The 12,504-nt window shown below is 49.8% G+C and overlaps 1 protein-coding gene and 1 pseudogene across 1 annotated transcript; both read left to right on the forward strand.

Annotated features, from left to right (window-relative positions):
- Window positions 1–781: 781 nt before the first annotated feature.
- OPTC (opticin) lies at window positions 782–12,137 on the forward strand. Its single transcript, XM_027564175.1, has 8 exons — window positions 782–1,502; window positions 1,778–1,879; window positions 3,374–3,581; window positions 4,297–4,432; window positions 6,733–6,891; window positions 8,884–9,086; window positions 10,715–10,810; window positions 11,239–12,137. The coding sequence occupies exons 3-8, from the start codon at window positions 3,381–3,383 to the stop codon at window positions 11,407–11,409; spliced, it is 966 nt and encodes a 321-aa protein (XP_027419976.1). The 5' UTR covers window positions 782–1,502; window positions 1,778–1,879; window positions 3,374–3,380; the 3' UTR covers window positions 11,410–12,137.
- LOC113907127 lies at window positions 2,292–2,392 on the forward strand (annotated as a pseudogene).
- Window positions 12,138–12,504: the final 367 nt, after the last annotated feature.

A 12,504-nucleotide genomic window follows, 5' to 3' on the forward strand; every position in this document is an offset into this window, starting at 1 on the left:
GCAGAGATGAGTTCTGCCAGGGCCATCTGTTCTGAGGGCACAGGGACGCATGGCCTCAGGACTTCTAGGGTGAAGCAAAGCAGGCAGCTGCTGCTGCTGCTGCTGCTAAGTCGCTTCAGTCGTGTCCGACTCTGCGACCCCATAGACCGCAGCCCACCAGTCTCCTCTGTCCCTGGGATTCTCCAGGCAAGAATACTGGAGTGGGTTCCCATTTCCTTCTCCAAAAGAAGGCAGGGGTCATATGAATTAAGGATTTAGGACCTGACGCTGCCTCTATGTGATCTTGGGCAAGTCACCTCTTTGCTAGGCCTCTGATTCTCCACCTGTACTATAAAAGATTTGGATTAAATGATCCTAAAATTATTACTTTGCCAACAAAGGTCCGTCTAGTCAAGGCTATGGTTTTTCCAGCGGTCATGTATGGATGTGAGAGTTGGACTGTGAAGAAAGCTGAGTGCTGAAGAATTGATGCTTTTGAACTGTGGTGTTGGAGAAGACTCTTGAGAGTCCCATGGACTGCAAGGAGATCCAACCAGTCCATCCTAAAGGAGATCAATCCTGGGTATTCATTGGAAGGACTGATGCTGAAGCTGAAACTCCAATATTTTGGCCACCTCATGTGAAGAGTTGACTCATTGGAAAAGACTCTGATGCTGGGAGGGATTGGGGGCAGAAGGAGAAGGGGACAACAGAGGATGAGATGGCTGGATGGCATCACTGACTCAATGGACCTGGGTTTGAGTGTACTCTGGGAGTTGGTGATGGACAGGGAGGCCTGGCGTGCTGTGATTCATGGGGTCACAAAGAGTCGGGCATGACAGAGTGACTGAACTGAACTGAACTGAATGATTAATTAATGATCCTGAGACCCATGCAGCTGGGATTTAGTACGTGGTTAGTGGGAGGAAGCAGAGAGGAGGAGCATCATCTAAGAACCTGGGCAAACCATGTATACAGGCCGGCAGAATCAGGAGGAGGGTGTCTGAGCTCCTTCCCACTGCCTTCAGCAGGGACTTGCCAAAGGCACCAGGGAAAGAAGAGTCTCTCCCAAGAAGTGCGTCTTTGGTAAGGACCCCGGAGCGGGGAGATTCTCCTCAGACACCTGAGGACCCCACACGATGCTTTCTGGTGTTTATGATCAGGAAATGCTTTTCTAGGGCCCATTCGTGTAGGTCCGGAGAGTTTCCTGTATCTTCCTCTCCATCATTGTCAGAGAGCTTGAAGCTGGCTTTCAAATTCTACCGCATCCCCTGTTCATCTCCTCTTTGAATGTCTCTCCCTGTGGTGATTTTTGTGTACTTATAGTCCCATATTAGAGGTCCAGGTGGCAGGTAGTGGCGCTGGTCAGAGTACCTCAGGTGAGCCTCTTTATATCTTTGGATTCCATCTCTGAAACCAAAGCCACGTCACTCTCAGGCTGAAGAAAGCGGGAAAGGCGAGCTCCGTCCCTCCACAAAGCCCCACGGCTGCCTTCTCTTCTTGGAGAGTGCAGGATCTGAGAGGTGGGTGTCCCGTGCAGGGGTGGTAGCCACCTGCCCCCTCAAAGAAAGTGGGCCAGAAAAAGAGACAGACAGCAGACAGAGAGAGGAAAGGATGAGGTGGAGGTGGGAGGGGTCCGTGTGGGGCTGGGAGGGGAGGGCTGGGGGGAGGGAGAGAGAGAGTCTTTCCAACCAAGAAGAGGGGTGACGTGAGGGACCTGCTGAGGAAAGGGGAGAAGAAACGGCTGGACCCGGAAAGAGAGAAGTCATTGGCTTGACTCGCTCCCCGCCCTCCCCAGGCAACCTTCTACCCAGGCCCCTCAGAGGGTCATAACTTCCCCGTCAGAGTTCCCGCCTCTCTGGAAGCTGTGAGGCTCCATTTGGAACCCAGAGTCTACAGGGTAAGGTTGTGGGCTTTGAGGTGTTAGGCCTATTGGTGCGCAAGGGAGGGTGAGTGTGGGCGGAGGGGAGCACCGGGCACAGCGGGGTGGGGTGTTGGCGTTGAGGTTGGAGGGCGGCAGTAACTCGTCTTAGGGCTTTCTTCTTCAAGATTTTTTTGATTATATAATTTGGTTTGGAGTAAGGTGTCGGAGGTAAGTTGAAGAGACAGCTCTTGCTATGGATGGGGGCTTACCCCCTTGCCCAGCAAAAATTAAGAAAGAGGGAAAGTGCTCGCTTTAGCAGCATATATAAATATGCGCTACACACACACACACACACACACACACACACACACACTGTATCAATGTAATTATGACTGGTTCGAGTTGTATGGCAGAAACCAACACAACATTGTAAAGCAATTATCATCCGATTACAAAATGAAAAACAAAATAAAATTGGGATGATACAGAAGATTAGCATGGTCCCTGCACAAGGATAATATGCAAATTCATGAAGCCTTCCATATTTTTTATAACTGAATCACTTTGCTATACAGCAGAGATTGGCCCATCACTGTAAATCAACTATACTTCAATTTTAAAAATTGAAGGGAAAAAAAGAGTCTCCTAGAGACTCGTGCAGCTGACTTTGGGGAAAGATGCGTTATCAGAAATACACCAGGCGCCTCACACCCACACGACACACATTCCCTGACCCCTCTGTGCATATGTGGATGAACACGCGTGAACATTTGAACTCATCTGTACAGAGATACCTACGGAACTTTCTGGGTGTGTACAACCATACACAAAGAGTTCTTTTGTTTCTGTAATCTTTTGTTTCTAAAAAGCTGCGTTCATAAATACATTTTAAAACTAACATTCTTTTCTGTAATCAGTTCTAACCGGAATCAATTTTTAAGCCTATGTTCCCTAAATGGATCAGGCATTCCTGGAACTAGGCTTGCCCTATTTATTTCTGTGCCCCCAGAGACAAATCCAGGGCCTGGGACTATTAAGATAGCTCATACATGTTTGTCAGGCAAAGGCAAGAATGAATGAATGATCTTCTTAAAAACCACAGGTTTCCTTAATGGTAAGTTTCTCTAAATCTAGTGTAGTGGCTTATAGTTGTACTCTGAATGGGTGACTGTATAAGAGAGCACATCTGTGTATGCCTAGTTAGTAGGGAGTGATGTAGACAGGGGGACACGCATGAGTGTGTGTGTTGAGATGAGTAAATGAGATTTTGCCAGGTGCCTGCACATTCCTGCGTACGTGAATGAGTATCAGTGTGTGGACGAGACTAAAGTGGGGCCGACAGGAGACGTCCCCTGAGATGTAGCCCCAGCGTGGAGGGAGCCTGCACTCACACTGAAGACACTATGTGTGACAAACAGCTTCAGGGTCTGCGAGCATAGGGGTGGAAGTGGGATGAGTCTGTGAGCTCTTCCCCCAGGACTGGACACCTTAGTGATTCGGCTCCATTCTCATTCCACTCCCACCTGCCAGGACCCCCATGAAGCTCCTGGCCTTACTGAGCCTTCTGATCCTGATGCTGCAGGAAGCAAGGACAGCATCTCTCTCAGAGGAGAGGGAAGGCGATCCTTATGCCATTCTGCATCTGGGGGACTATGTCCTGAGCCTGGACAACTACGATGAGGTCATCGATCCAAGCAACTATGATGAGCTCATAGACTACGGGGACCAGCTCCCCCAGGTGAGGCCATGCAGCAGACTCACTGCGTTCCCCAAAAGAAACTGGGAACCAGAGGCCTGGTCCCTCTCTACCTTGTAATCAGCTGTCTCAAGCCTCCATCTTTCTCTGGGAAGTGAAATTCTTGTTCCTCCACAGGAAACTGTCACATAATGCTAAGAAAGAAGACACAAAACTTCAAATTTGTAGCAACAATTGTGAGCCTTCCCTTAGAAGTCACACATCCCTCCCTCCCTCGGCCTTCAAGTGAGACCATAAAATATATCTCACTGGAACATCAGCAGTGTCCTCACAGTCTCCTAGCAAAAAGGAGTGCCACAGCCTGTCCTAGACTGCCTTCAGTTCGGAAGTCCATTCCTCAGCCCTGCCTCCCTGAACAGGGGCTGACGTGAAGACTACGCTCGTTTGCTGTGTGAGCCTGATCCCCAGGCAAGGGAAGGTCCCCGGTCAGGGGGTCTGGAGATTGATCCTAGCTCTCCCACCAGCTTGGCCGCCTGCGGCCCCTGAGCTCAGGCCCTCCCTGTCCGGACCTCCATTTCCGCCTCCATAACGTGATGAGAGACCAGACGCTCAGAAAGTCCTTGCCTGTCACACTTTCTGCCCACCCTCCCCCATTCTCCACAGGGACTGTCTGTAAGCTTGGAATTGGTTGCTGACGTTCCCAGACTACAAAGTTCCTCTCAGGCAAAAACTGACTTACTGTGTGCTGTGTCTCCAGGTTAAAGGGACCAGCCTGGCTTCTCTCACCAGGACACGTTTTACTCAGAGCACAGAAGCTGCAAGGACGCTCCCTTCAAACCCCACCACGGCCAGGCCTCCGACACTAGGGCTGCTGGCTGCCCCGGCCAACCATGGTAAGTTCACAGGCACGGTCTCAGTAGCCACGGGTCACAGCCTGGGTAGCCACAACCGAGCACCAGGGATGCCAAAGAGGAGTGTCGTCAGGGGTGGAGAGCAGAGGGTCAGGGAGAGAAGGGCAAACAGCCGCGGGGGTCAGGGCGGGGGGGGAGCGTGGGGTGGAGAGCAGAGGGTCAGGGAGAGAAGGGCAAACAGCCGCAGGGGTCGGGAGGGGGGGCGAGCAGAGGGTCAGGGAGAGAAGGGCAAACAGCCGCGGGGGTTGGGGGGGGGGTGGGGGGAGCGTGGGAAACAAAGGGAGAGGCTGACTGTTCCTGATGCTTCTGCCTGAATGCACAACCTGGATGGAAGGCAAAGAAAGCAAGAACTCCCCTGTGCCTAGCAAAGCCACCTGCCTTAATTAATGGCATCGCTGGGGGAGCAGGTTGAGTGGTAATTAGATTAGAGACAATTTAAAACCTGTACAGAAGAATAAATAACTTTGTGGCTGTCATTTGGCATGGGGGCAAATGAAGAATTTATTTTGCTTTTCAACTTGAATTCCTTCCCTAGTATCTTCTCCCCTACTCCCTGAGGCCCTCCTGGAGACTCAGATGCTGGCATATCCATCAGTAGGGGGTTGGCACTCTGCTGCGGGTCAGAACTGAGGCACAGGAGGATGCAGTTAATTCCGGAATTGCTTGTTCTCAGCTCCTATTCTTCTCTGGAGATGTTTGCCTTGAGTGGGTACAGGGTAATGAGGCATCATTAGAGAAAACACTTTAGGCAGGAATCTATGACCTCCCAGGCTTAAAGGGCCTCAGCTGGACCTGCCATCCAAGGCCTGGGGATAAGTACACTGTCAACTCATGGCTGGTGAGGAAAAGCTGTCTCTTAATCTTGAGTCCTTGCCACTACCAACAGAGTTCCTCCTTGAGCTGGACTAGCAGTGGTCTTTAGCAAACTCTGTCCTTTCTAAGCGGAGAAGGCGATGGCACCCCACCCCAGTACTCTTGCCTGGAAAATCCCAGGCAAAACCCTGGTAGGCTGCAGTCCATGAGGTCGCTAAGAGTCAGACACGACTAAGCGACTTCCCTTTCACTTTTTGCTTTCATGCATTGGAGAAGGAAATGGCAACCCACTCCAGTGTTCTTGCCTGGAGAATCCCAGGGACGGGGGAGCCTGGTGGGCTGCCATCTATGGGGTTGCACAGAGTTGGACACGACTAAAGTGACTTAGCAGCAGCAGCAGCAGCAGTCCTTTCTAAGAGCGAGAGATAGAGACTGTCTACAGTATTCAATAAAACCATCCCAACTCGTTAAAGCCAGTCTGAGCTTAGTGGCCTGGCCTAAGTCTCATGACCACTGGTCATAGACTGAAAAGAGGGGAGGGATGTTTCCCAACAGCAAACTGAGATGCTGATATCATAAGAACGGGAAATGAATCCTAGACAGTCAGTGTCCACTCCACCTTGACTCTATTATGGTTTTTGGAGCCACCTAAAACCTAATTCCTCTCCCACAAGGCAAGTAGCAGAGCCTTTGGCCATTGCGCTGGCTTTGTATCATCTGCAGTGCACTTGGGGGCCAGTGAGAAGCCCCATGGAAAGGAGACGAACACATCCACCTCTGTGGCTGCACCTAAATGTCCTAGAAATACCCACATAGGCCCGGGTAAATCTACACGGGACCAGGGTCTGATGAAGGCACTAAGGGCTTGGATCGTAACGGTAATAATTGAGGGAGGCTCTGCTTCTCGAAGTCAATGGCTGAGTGCCAGACCGGGGCAGCCAGCAGCACTTCCGGGGGGCACTGTGACAGTCGGTCTGGGTGGCAGCCCGAGGGACACGGGGGACCTCAGCTCAGACACTCCTTGGCCAGGGCCTTTGGTCCCAGAGGCTGACGGAGTCTCACGGATGTGTGTGTGTGTGTGTGTGTGTGTGTGTGTGTGTCTCCCATTGGTCCCAGAGGCTGAGGGAGTCTCACGGGTGTGTGTGTGTGTGTCTCCCACTGGTCCTAGAGGCTGAGGGAGTCCCACAGGGGTGTGTGTGTGTGTGTGTGTGTCTCCCATTGGTTCTAGAGGCTGAGAGTCTCACGGGTGTGTGTATGTGTGTGTATGTGTCTCCCACTGGTCCCAGAGGCTGACGGAGTCTCACGGGTGTGTGTGTGTGTGTGTGTGTCTCCCACGGGTCCCAGAAGCTGAGGGAGTCTCATGGGCGTGTGTGTGTGTGTGTGTGTGTGTCTCACTGGTCCCAGAGGCTGAGGGGGTCTCACGAGGGTGTGGGGGGGTCTCCCTGTGTTCTCTCCTCCACCTGGACCAGGCCTGCCGACCTGTCTGATCTGCGTGTGCCTCGGTTCCTCTGTGTACTGTGACGACGCGGACCTGGAGAACATCCCTCCTCTTCCCCAGACGACTGCCTACTTATACGCTCGGTTCAACCGCATCAGCCATATTCGGGCTGGAGACTTCAAAGGGCTGAGTATGTATATATGTATATGTGAGTATGTGTATGTATATGTGAGTATGTGTATGTATATGTGAGTATGTGTATATGTATATGTGAGTATGTGTATGTATATGTGAGTATGTGTATATGTATATGTGAGTATGTGTATGTATATGTGAGTATGTGTATATGTATATGTGAGTATGTGTATATGTATATGTGAGTATGTGTATGTATATGTGAGTATGTGTGTGTATATGTGAGTATGTGTGTATGTATATGTGAGTATGTGTATATGTATATGTGAGTATGTGTATGTATATGTGAGTATGTGTGTGTATATGTGAGTATGTGTGTGTATATGTGAGTATGTGTATATGTATATGTGAGTATGTGTATGTATATGTGAGTATGTGTATATGTATATGTGAGTATGTGTATGTATATGTGAGTATGTGTATGTATATGTGAGTATGTGTATATGTATATGTGAGTATGTGTATATGTATATGTGAGTATGTGTATGTATATGTGAGTATGTGTATGTATATGTGAGTATGTGTATATGTATATGTGAGTATGTGTATATGTATATGTGAGTATGTGTATGTATATGTGAGTATGTGTATGTATATGTGAGTATGTGTATATGTATATGTGAGTATGTGTATGTATATGTGAGTATGTGTATATGTATATGTGAGTATGTGTATGTATATGTGAGTATGTGTATATGTATATGTGAGTATGTGTATATGTATATGTGAGTATGTGTATGTATATGTGAGTATGTGTATATATATGTGAGTATGTGTATATGTATATGTGAGTATGTGTATGTATATGTGAGTATGTGTATATGTATATGTGAGTATGTGTATGTATATGTGAGTATGTGTATGTATATGTGAGTATGTGTATATGTATATGTGAGTATGTGTATGTATATGTGAGTATGTGTATATGTATATGTGAGTATGTGTATATGTATATGTGAGTATGTGTATATGTATATGTGAGTATGTGTATGTATATGTGAGTATGTGTATGTATATGTGAGTATGTGTATGTATATGTGAGTATGTATATATGTATATGTGAGTATGTGTATGTATATGTGAGTACGTGTATGTATATGTGAGTATGTATATATGTATATGTGAGTATGTGTATGTATATGTGAGTATGTATATATGTATATGTGAGTATGTGTATGTATATGTGAGTATGTGTATGTATATGTGAGTATGTATATATGTATATGTGAGTATGTGTATGTATATGTGAGTACGTGTATGTATATGTGAGTATGTATATATGTATATGTGAGTATGTGTATGTATATGTGAGTATGTCCTGGCAAAGAAAAGAGTGGGTGGGCAGAGGGAACCCCTCGGTTCGTCCCCTTGCCACTCAGCCACACCGAGCAGTCATTAGCATGCCCCACCTGTGTCGGCCCTTTCGGTCTCTCCAGCCTGGAAATTAGTCTAATTCCTGGCCTTGAAGGTTTTTCTACAGCAGAAGTGACCTGCTCTTGTTTTTGCTCCACAAAGCTATGGGAAGCTGGGGAGGAGAAGCTATGAGCAAGCCTGTTTTCAGGCTGTCCTAGCAGCTGTAGCTCTGTGCCCTCCTGGCCTCTGAACAAAACCATGCTAAAGCTGGTCTATAACCCAGATTCTACCTCTCATTGCTGACAGGCTTCCCGGGCCTCAGAGTTTTTTGGGTTCTTTTGTTAGTTTGTGTAAACTAACAGGTAGAATGGATCCAGAAATTCCTGTACCTGTTGGGTCTTACCCTCAAAGCCTTCTTCCAAGCCCATCCACACAGGGCAGAACACTCCAGGGAAAGGCATCACGGAACCTGAGGACTTTCCCAGTTTTACCAAGTTCTTCCTTCTGGTTTGACCCTGGTGCATGTGGAGTGCTGGCTCGCCTTCCCTGTGCTGAGACAGGAGAAGGGCGTGGGCAGCTCCAGCAGGAGCAAGGGGAGATGGTGTGTCCCTGCGTTCTGCTCTGCACCTCTTAGCAAAACTGAAGAGGATTGACCTCTCTGGCAATTCCATCTCCTCCATCGATGACAAGGCCCTTCGCCTGCTGCCTGCTCTGCGGGATCTGATCCTCCCTGAGAACAAGCTCGTGGCACTGCCCGCACTGCCCACCAGCATCGAGGTCCTGGACGTCCGCATGAATCGGCTCCAGAGCTCAGGGATACAGCCTGAAGCCTTCAGGGTGAGCCAAGGCCTTGCATCCCTGTCTGCTGCACGCCACCAGGGCCCACAGCCACACACACATGCACCTGGCCCTCGTGAAATGTCTCTGTCCCAACCCTGTTCTGGGGCATGAAAGTCAAATGTCATTTTCTTTTTTTTTTTTATCTTTTGCTTTTATTTGCATTTATTTTTTGTGGCCTTTATTCCCAGGCCATCAGTTTTTGTTTCCTCTGTTTCTTCTGAAAGGATATATTTTTCTTCTGTGCAGACGTCCTCTTCTGGTTTAGGAACAATCTGTTCTTTTTCAGTAAGGGTCATCTCAACGTGGCAGGGGGAGCTCATGTCTGTGTTGATCCAAGCCCCGAGCTGCATCTTCGGGGCTTTGTTCACATGAGAAGCTGAGTGGCCAGAGATCTAAGTCTTTCAGTACAGCATTACTCTCTGCATTTCTGAGTATGTGCAGTAAAAATTCAGCACTCTTTGGGCCACGGACCCTGCATCCAGCCCCTTTGGCCTGGGCACACCTCCCATTGTAACAATGGAATGGCAGTGCATATTGCTTCTGTAAAGTGACATCTTTCAGATACTTGGTGGCCCTTCAGATATGCATACCCTGAATGACGTGGGCAGTTTCACAAAAGTTCTTAACGTGAACAAGAAGATTTAAACCTCTTGATTTCCGGGTCAAGTGGATAGAGAACGGTTTTTAGAGCTCCCCTCAAGCCACTCACCAGAACAGCCAAGCCGCATTTTCTTCATCTAAGCCACCAGCAACTCCCCCTCTCCCTCTTGGGGCACCTGGCCTCTCGGGTTCCTTCTCTGCAACTGCTCACTCACCTCCCTGGGCACCAGTGTTCCCCACACACTCACCTTCTGCTCCCCAGAAACTTGGACTACCATGTGACTTGACTTGGAGTTGTACTGATTCCTCCTCTCACTCTGCACATCTTTTTGTTTTCAGAACCCACCACTAACTGACCAAGCTTTGTCCTTCTAGGAGCAATTTCTCAAGAGAGACAATCTGGTTGGTCCCTGGCTGGCCAGTTTCAATGGGAAGGGCTAAACGCATGCACGGATACTGCCCCCTGGGCTGCCCACTCAGCGGTCCAGGGAGACCTGGGGGCAGTCCCAGTGGGGGAACGGAGAGAGCTGTGAGTGAGACTGACACCCCGGCTGTCACACTCACATGCACAATCTTCTCCATCGTGCCTGCGGCTCTCCTTATGCTGGTCCGAGTATCTCCCATCCGAGCTCTCCATATTTGGTCCAGTTTTAGCATCTAGAGACTTTTTTTCTTTTCTGGAGACTTTTCACTTGGGAAAGTCCCTTCTGATAGCAGGGATGTTGAAGCTGGGCCCAAATGTCCTGCCAGCCTGTTTCCCAGCCATCCCTGCCCCTTGCTTGCTCCTCCCAGAGTCCCCCCGGTTACTGCTGAGCTCCTTCATGGCCTTCAGCTGCAGCAGCTGTTCCTTCTGCATCTGGCGGGAGGGGATGAACCGTCCCTGAAGCACCCAGCTCAGAATCCGGCACCTGGCTGAGGCCCAGGAGACGGGCCCAGGAGTGGAGGAGTGGGGTCACATCAGTGCCCCTCACTTCTTGGGCCCCACAGAGCCCACCAGCCTCCCGTGTCCTTTGCCCCCTCCCCAGGCACTGGAGAAGCTGCAGTTCCTCTACCTGGCGGATAACCTGCTGGACGCTATCCCCCCGTCCCTGCCCCTGAGCCTGCGCTCACTGCACCTGCAGGTGAGTGGCTTCCCTGAGAACAGGGGTCTTGGACAGCACAGAAGGTGGAGGTCAGACTGCAGGGAGCCCCCTTCAGCAGTGGTGGGTCTCCGTCACTGAGAGCTCGGCGAGCAGAGTTGGCGCGTCTCACTCAGACCACTGTCTACAGCCTCCGTCTCATTCCTTCCCCTTCCTGCCCTTTAAAACACTTCTCGTCCGCGTTCTTACCCATCTCACCCAGTGCTCACTCCTGCCCGCCTCCCCTCGCCCTCTGTCCCCCCCCACCTCCGTGCCCCCTCTCTCTGTCCTCAGTGGGTCCCCGGCCTCCTTCCTTGTTTGTGGCCCCGGCCTTCTGGGCCTCGGTGTCTCCAGCTGCAGAGGGGAGGTGAGCTGGTGAGGCAAGGCCTGAGGACAGAGGAGCGACACAGCGGTCGGTGTGTTCTCTCCAGAATAACATGATAGAGACCATGCAGAGGGACGCCTTCTGCGACGCCGAGGAGCACAGACACACCAGGAGGCAGCTGGAAGACATCCGCCTGGACGGCAACCCCATCAACCTGAGCCTCTTCCCCAGCGCGTATTTCTGCCTGCCTCGGCTCCCCACGGGCCGCTTTGTCTAAGTCTGCCCGCCCCCTAAACAGCGACCTTTCATCCGGGCGTTAGTCAGCCTCAAGATCCAGTGGCAGAAACCCACTGCTCCCTCTGCCTCAACACACACACACACAGGCACACACGCGCACACACACATGCACACGCACGTGCACGCGCACACGTGTGCACACACATGCACGCACGCACAGACAAGCACACGCGTGCACACACGCACACATGCACACGCACATGGTGCGCACACATGCACACACATGCAGACATGTGCGCACACGTGCACGCACGCACGTACACACATGCAGATGTGTGCGCACATGCATACACGCATGCACACATGCACACGCACATGTGCGCATACACACACACACTGAAATGTCCTCCAGGAGCCAGATTTACATTTCTCCATCCTCCTTCCTTAACAGCTTATGGCTCCTGATCAAAGAATAGAGATGTCTGCAGCAGAGCTCTTTCCCATATTCCCGATTCCTCCTACCCACACAGAAGGCCAGGAGAATAATGTAAGAAGCAGAAGAGGGATGGAAAAAGAAGAGGAAGGGGAACAAGCAGTCATGTCCTGGAGCTAGTTCTTACTACTAGGCTTTCAAGAACTGATCATTAAATTTTCCAGAATTTTTCAAGCCAGTTGTTAAATGCAGTCATTATTAAAAAGTAAATCATATAAGCTCACAATTAAATATTCTATGTTGAAAACAAATGTAATAAATACTCAAACTCATCACTTCCCAATTATTTTACCATCTTTTACTATTAACCATGTTCTTGAACTTAATTATGTCTGTGGTATCTGTGCAGTGGAAATACTATATAATGACATGCTTTTAGTGACATCACACTGGTAGTTTGAAATTGGCCACGGTGGGAGTATTTATACCACAGAATTAGTAAATGCTACGTGTTAGGATTTTGTTAGATAGAGAGCCTGTTCTTAAGCCTTTGCCAGCATCTCTGAGGATGAAAACAGCTGTTTAGCCTCCCCCTATCTCCAGGCCACCCTAATGGGGGTAGGGTGGGGTTTCTGGGGCTTTTGAAAGCTCCTATGCCGGGGCTTGCTGTTAGACTTGGAGGGAGCCTTTCCCAAGGATGGA

Source organism: Bos indicus x Bos taurus, chromosome 16 (assembly GCF_003369695.1).
Source record: "Bos indicus x Bos taurus breed Angus x Brahman F1 hybrid chromosome 16, Bos_hybrid_MaternalHap_v2.0, whole genome shotgun sequence".
In the NCBI taxonomy this organism is placed as follows: domain Eukaryota; kingdom Metazoa; phylum Chordata; class Mammalia; order Artiodactyla; family Bovidae; genus Bos; species Bos indicus x Bos taurus.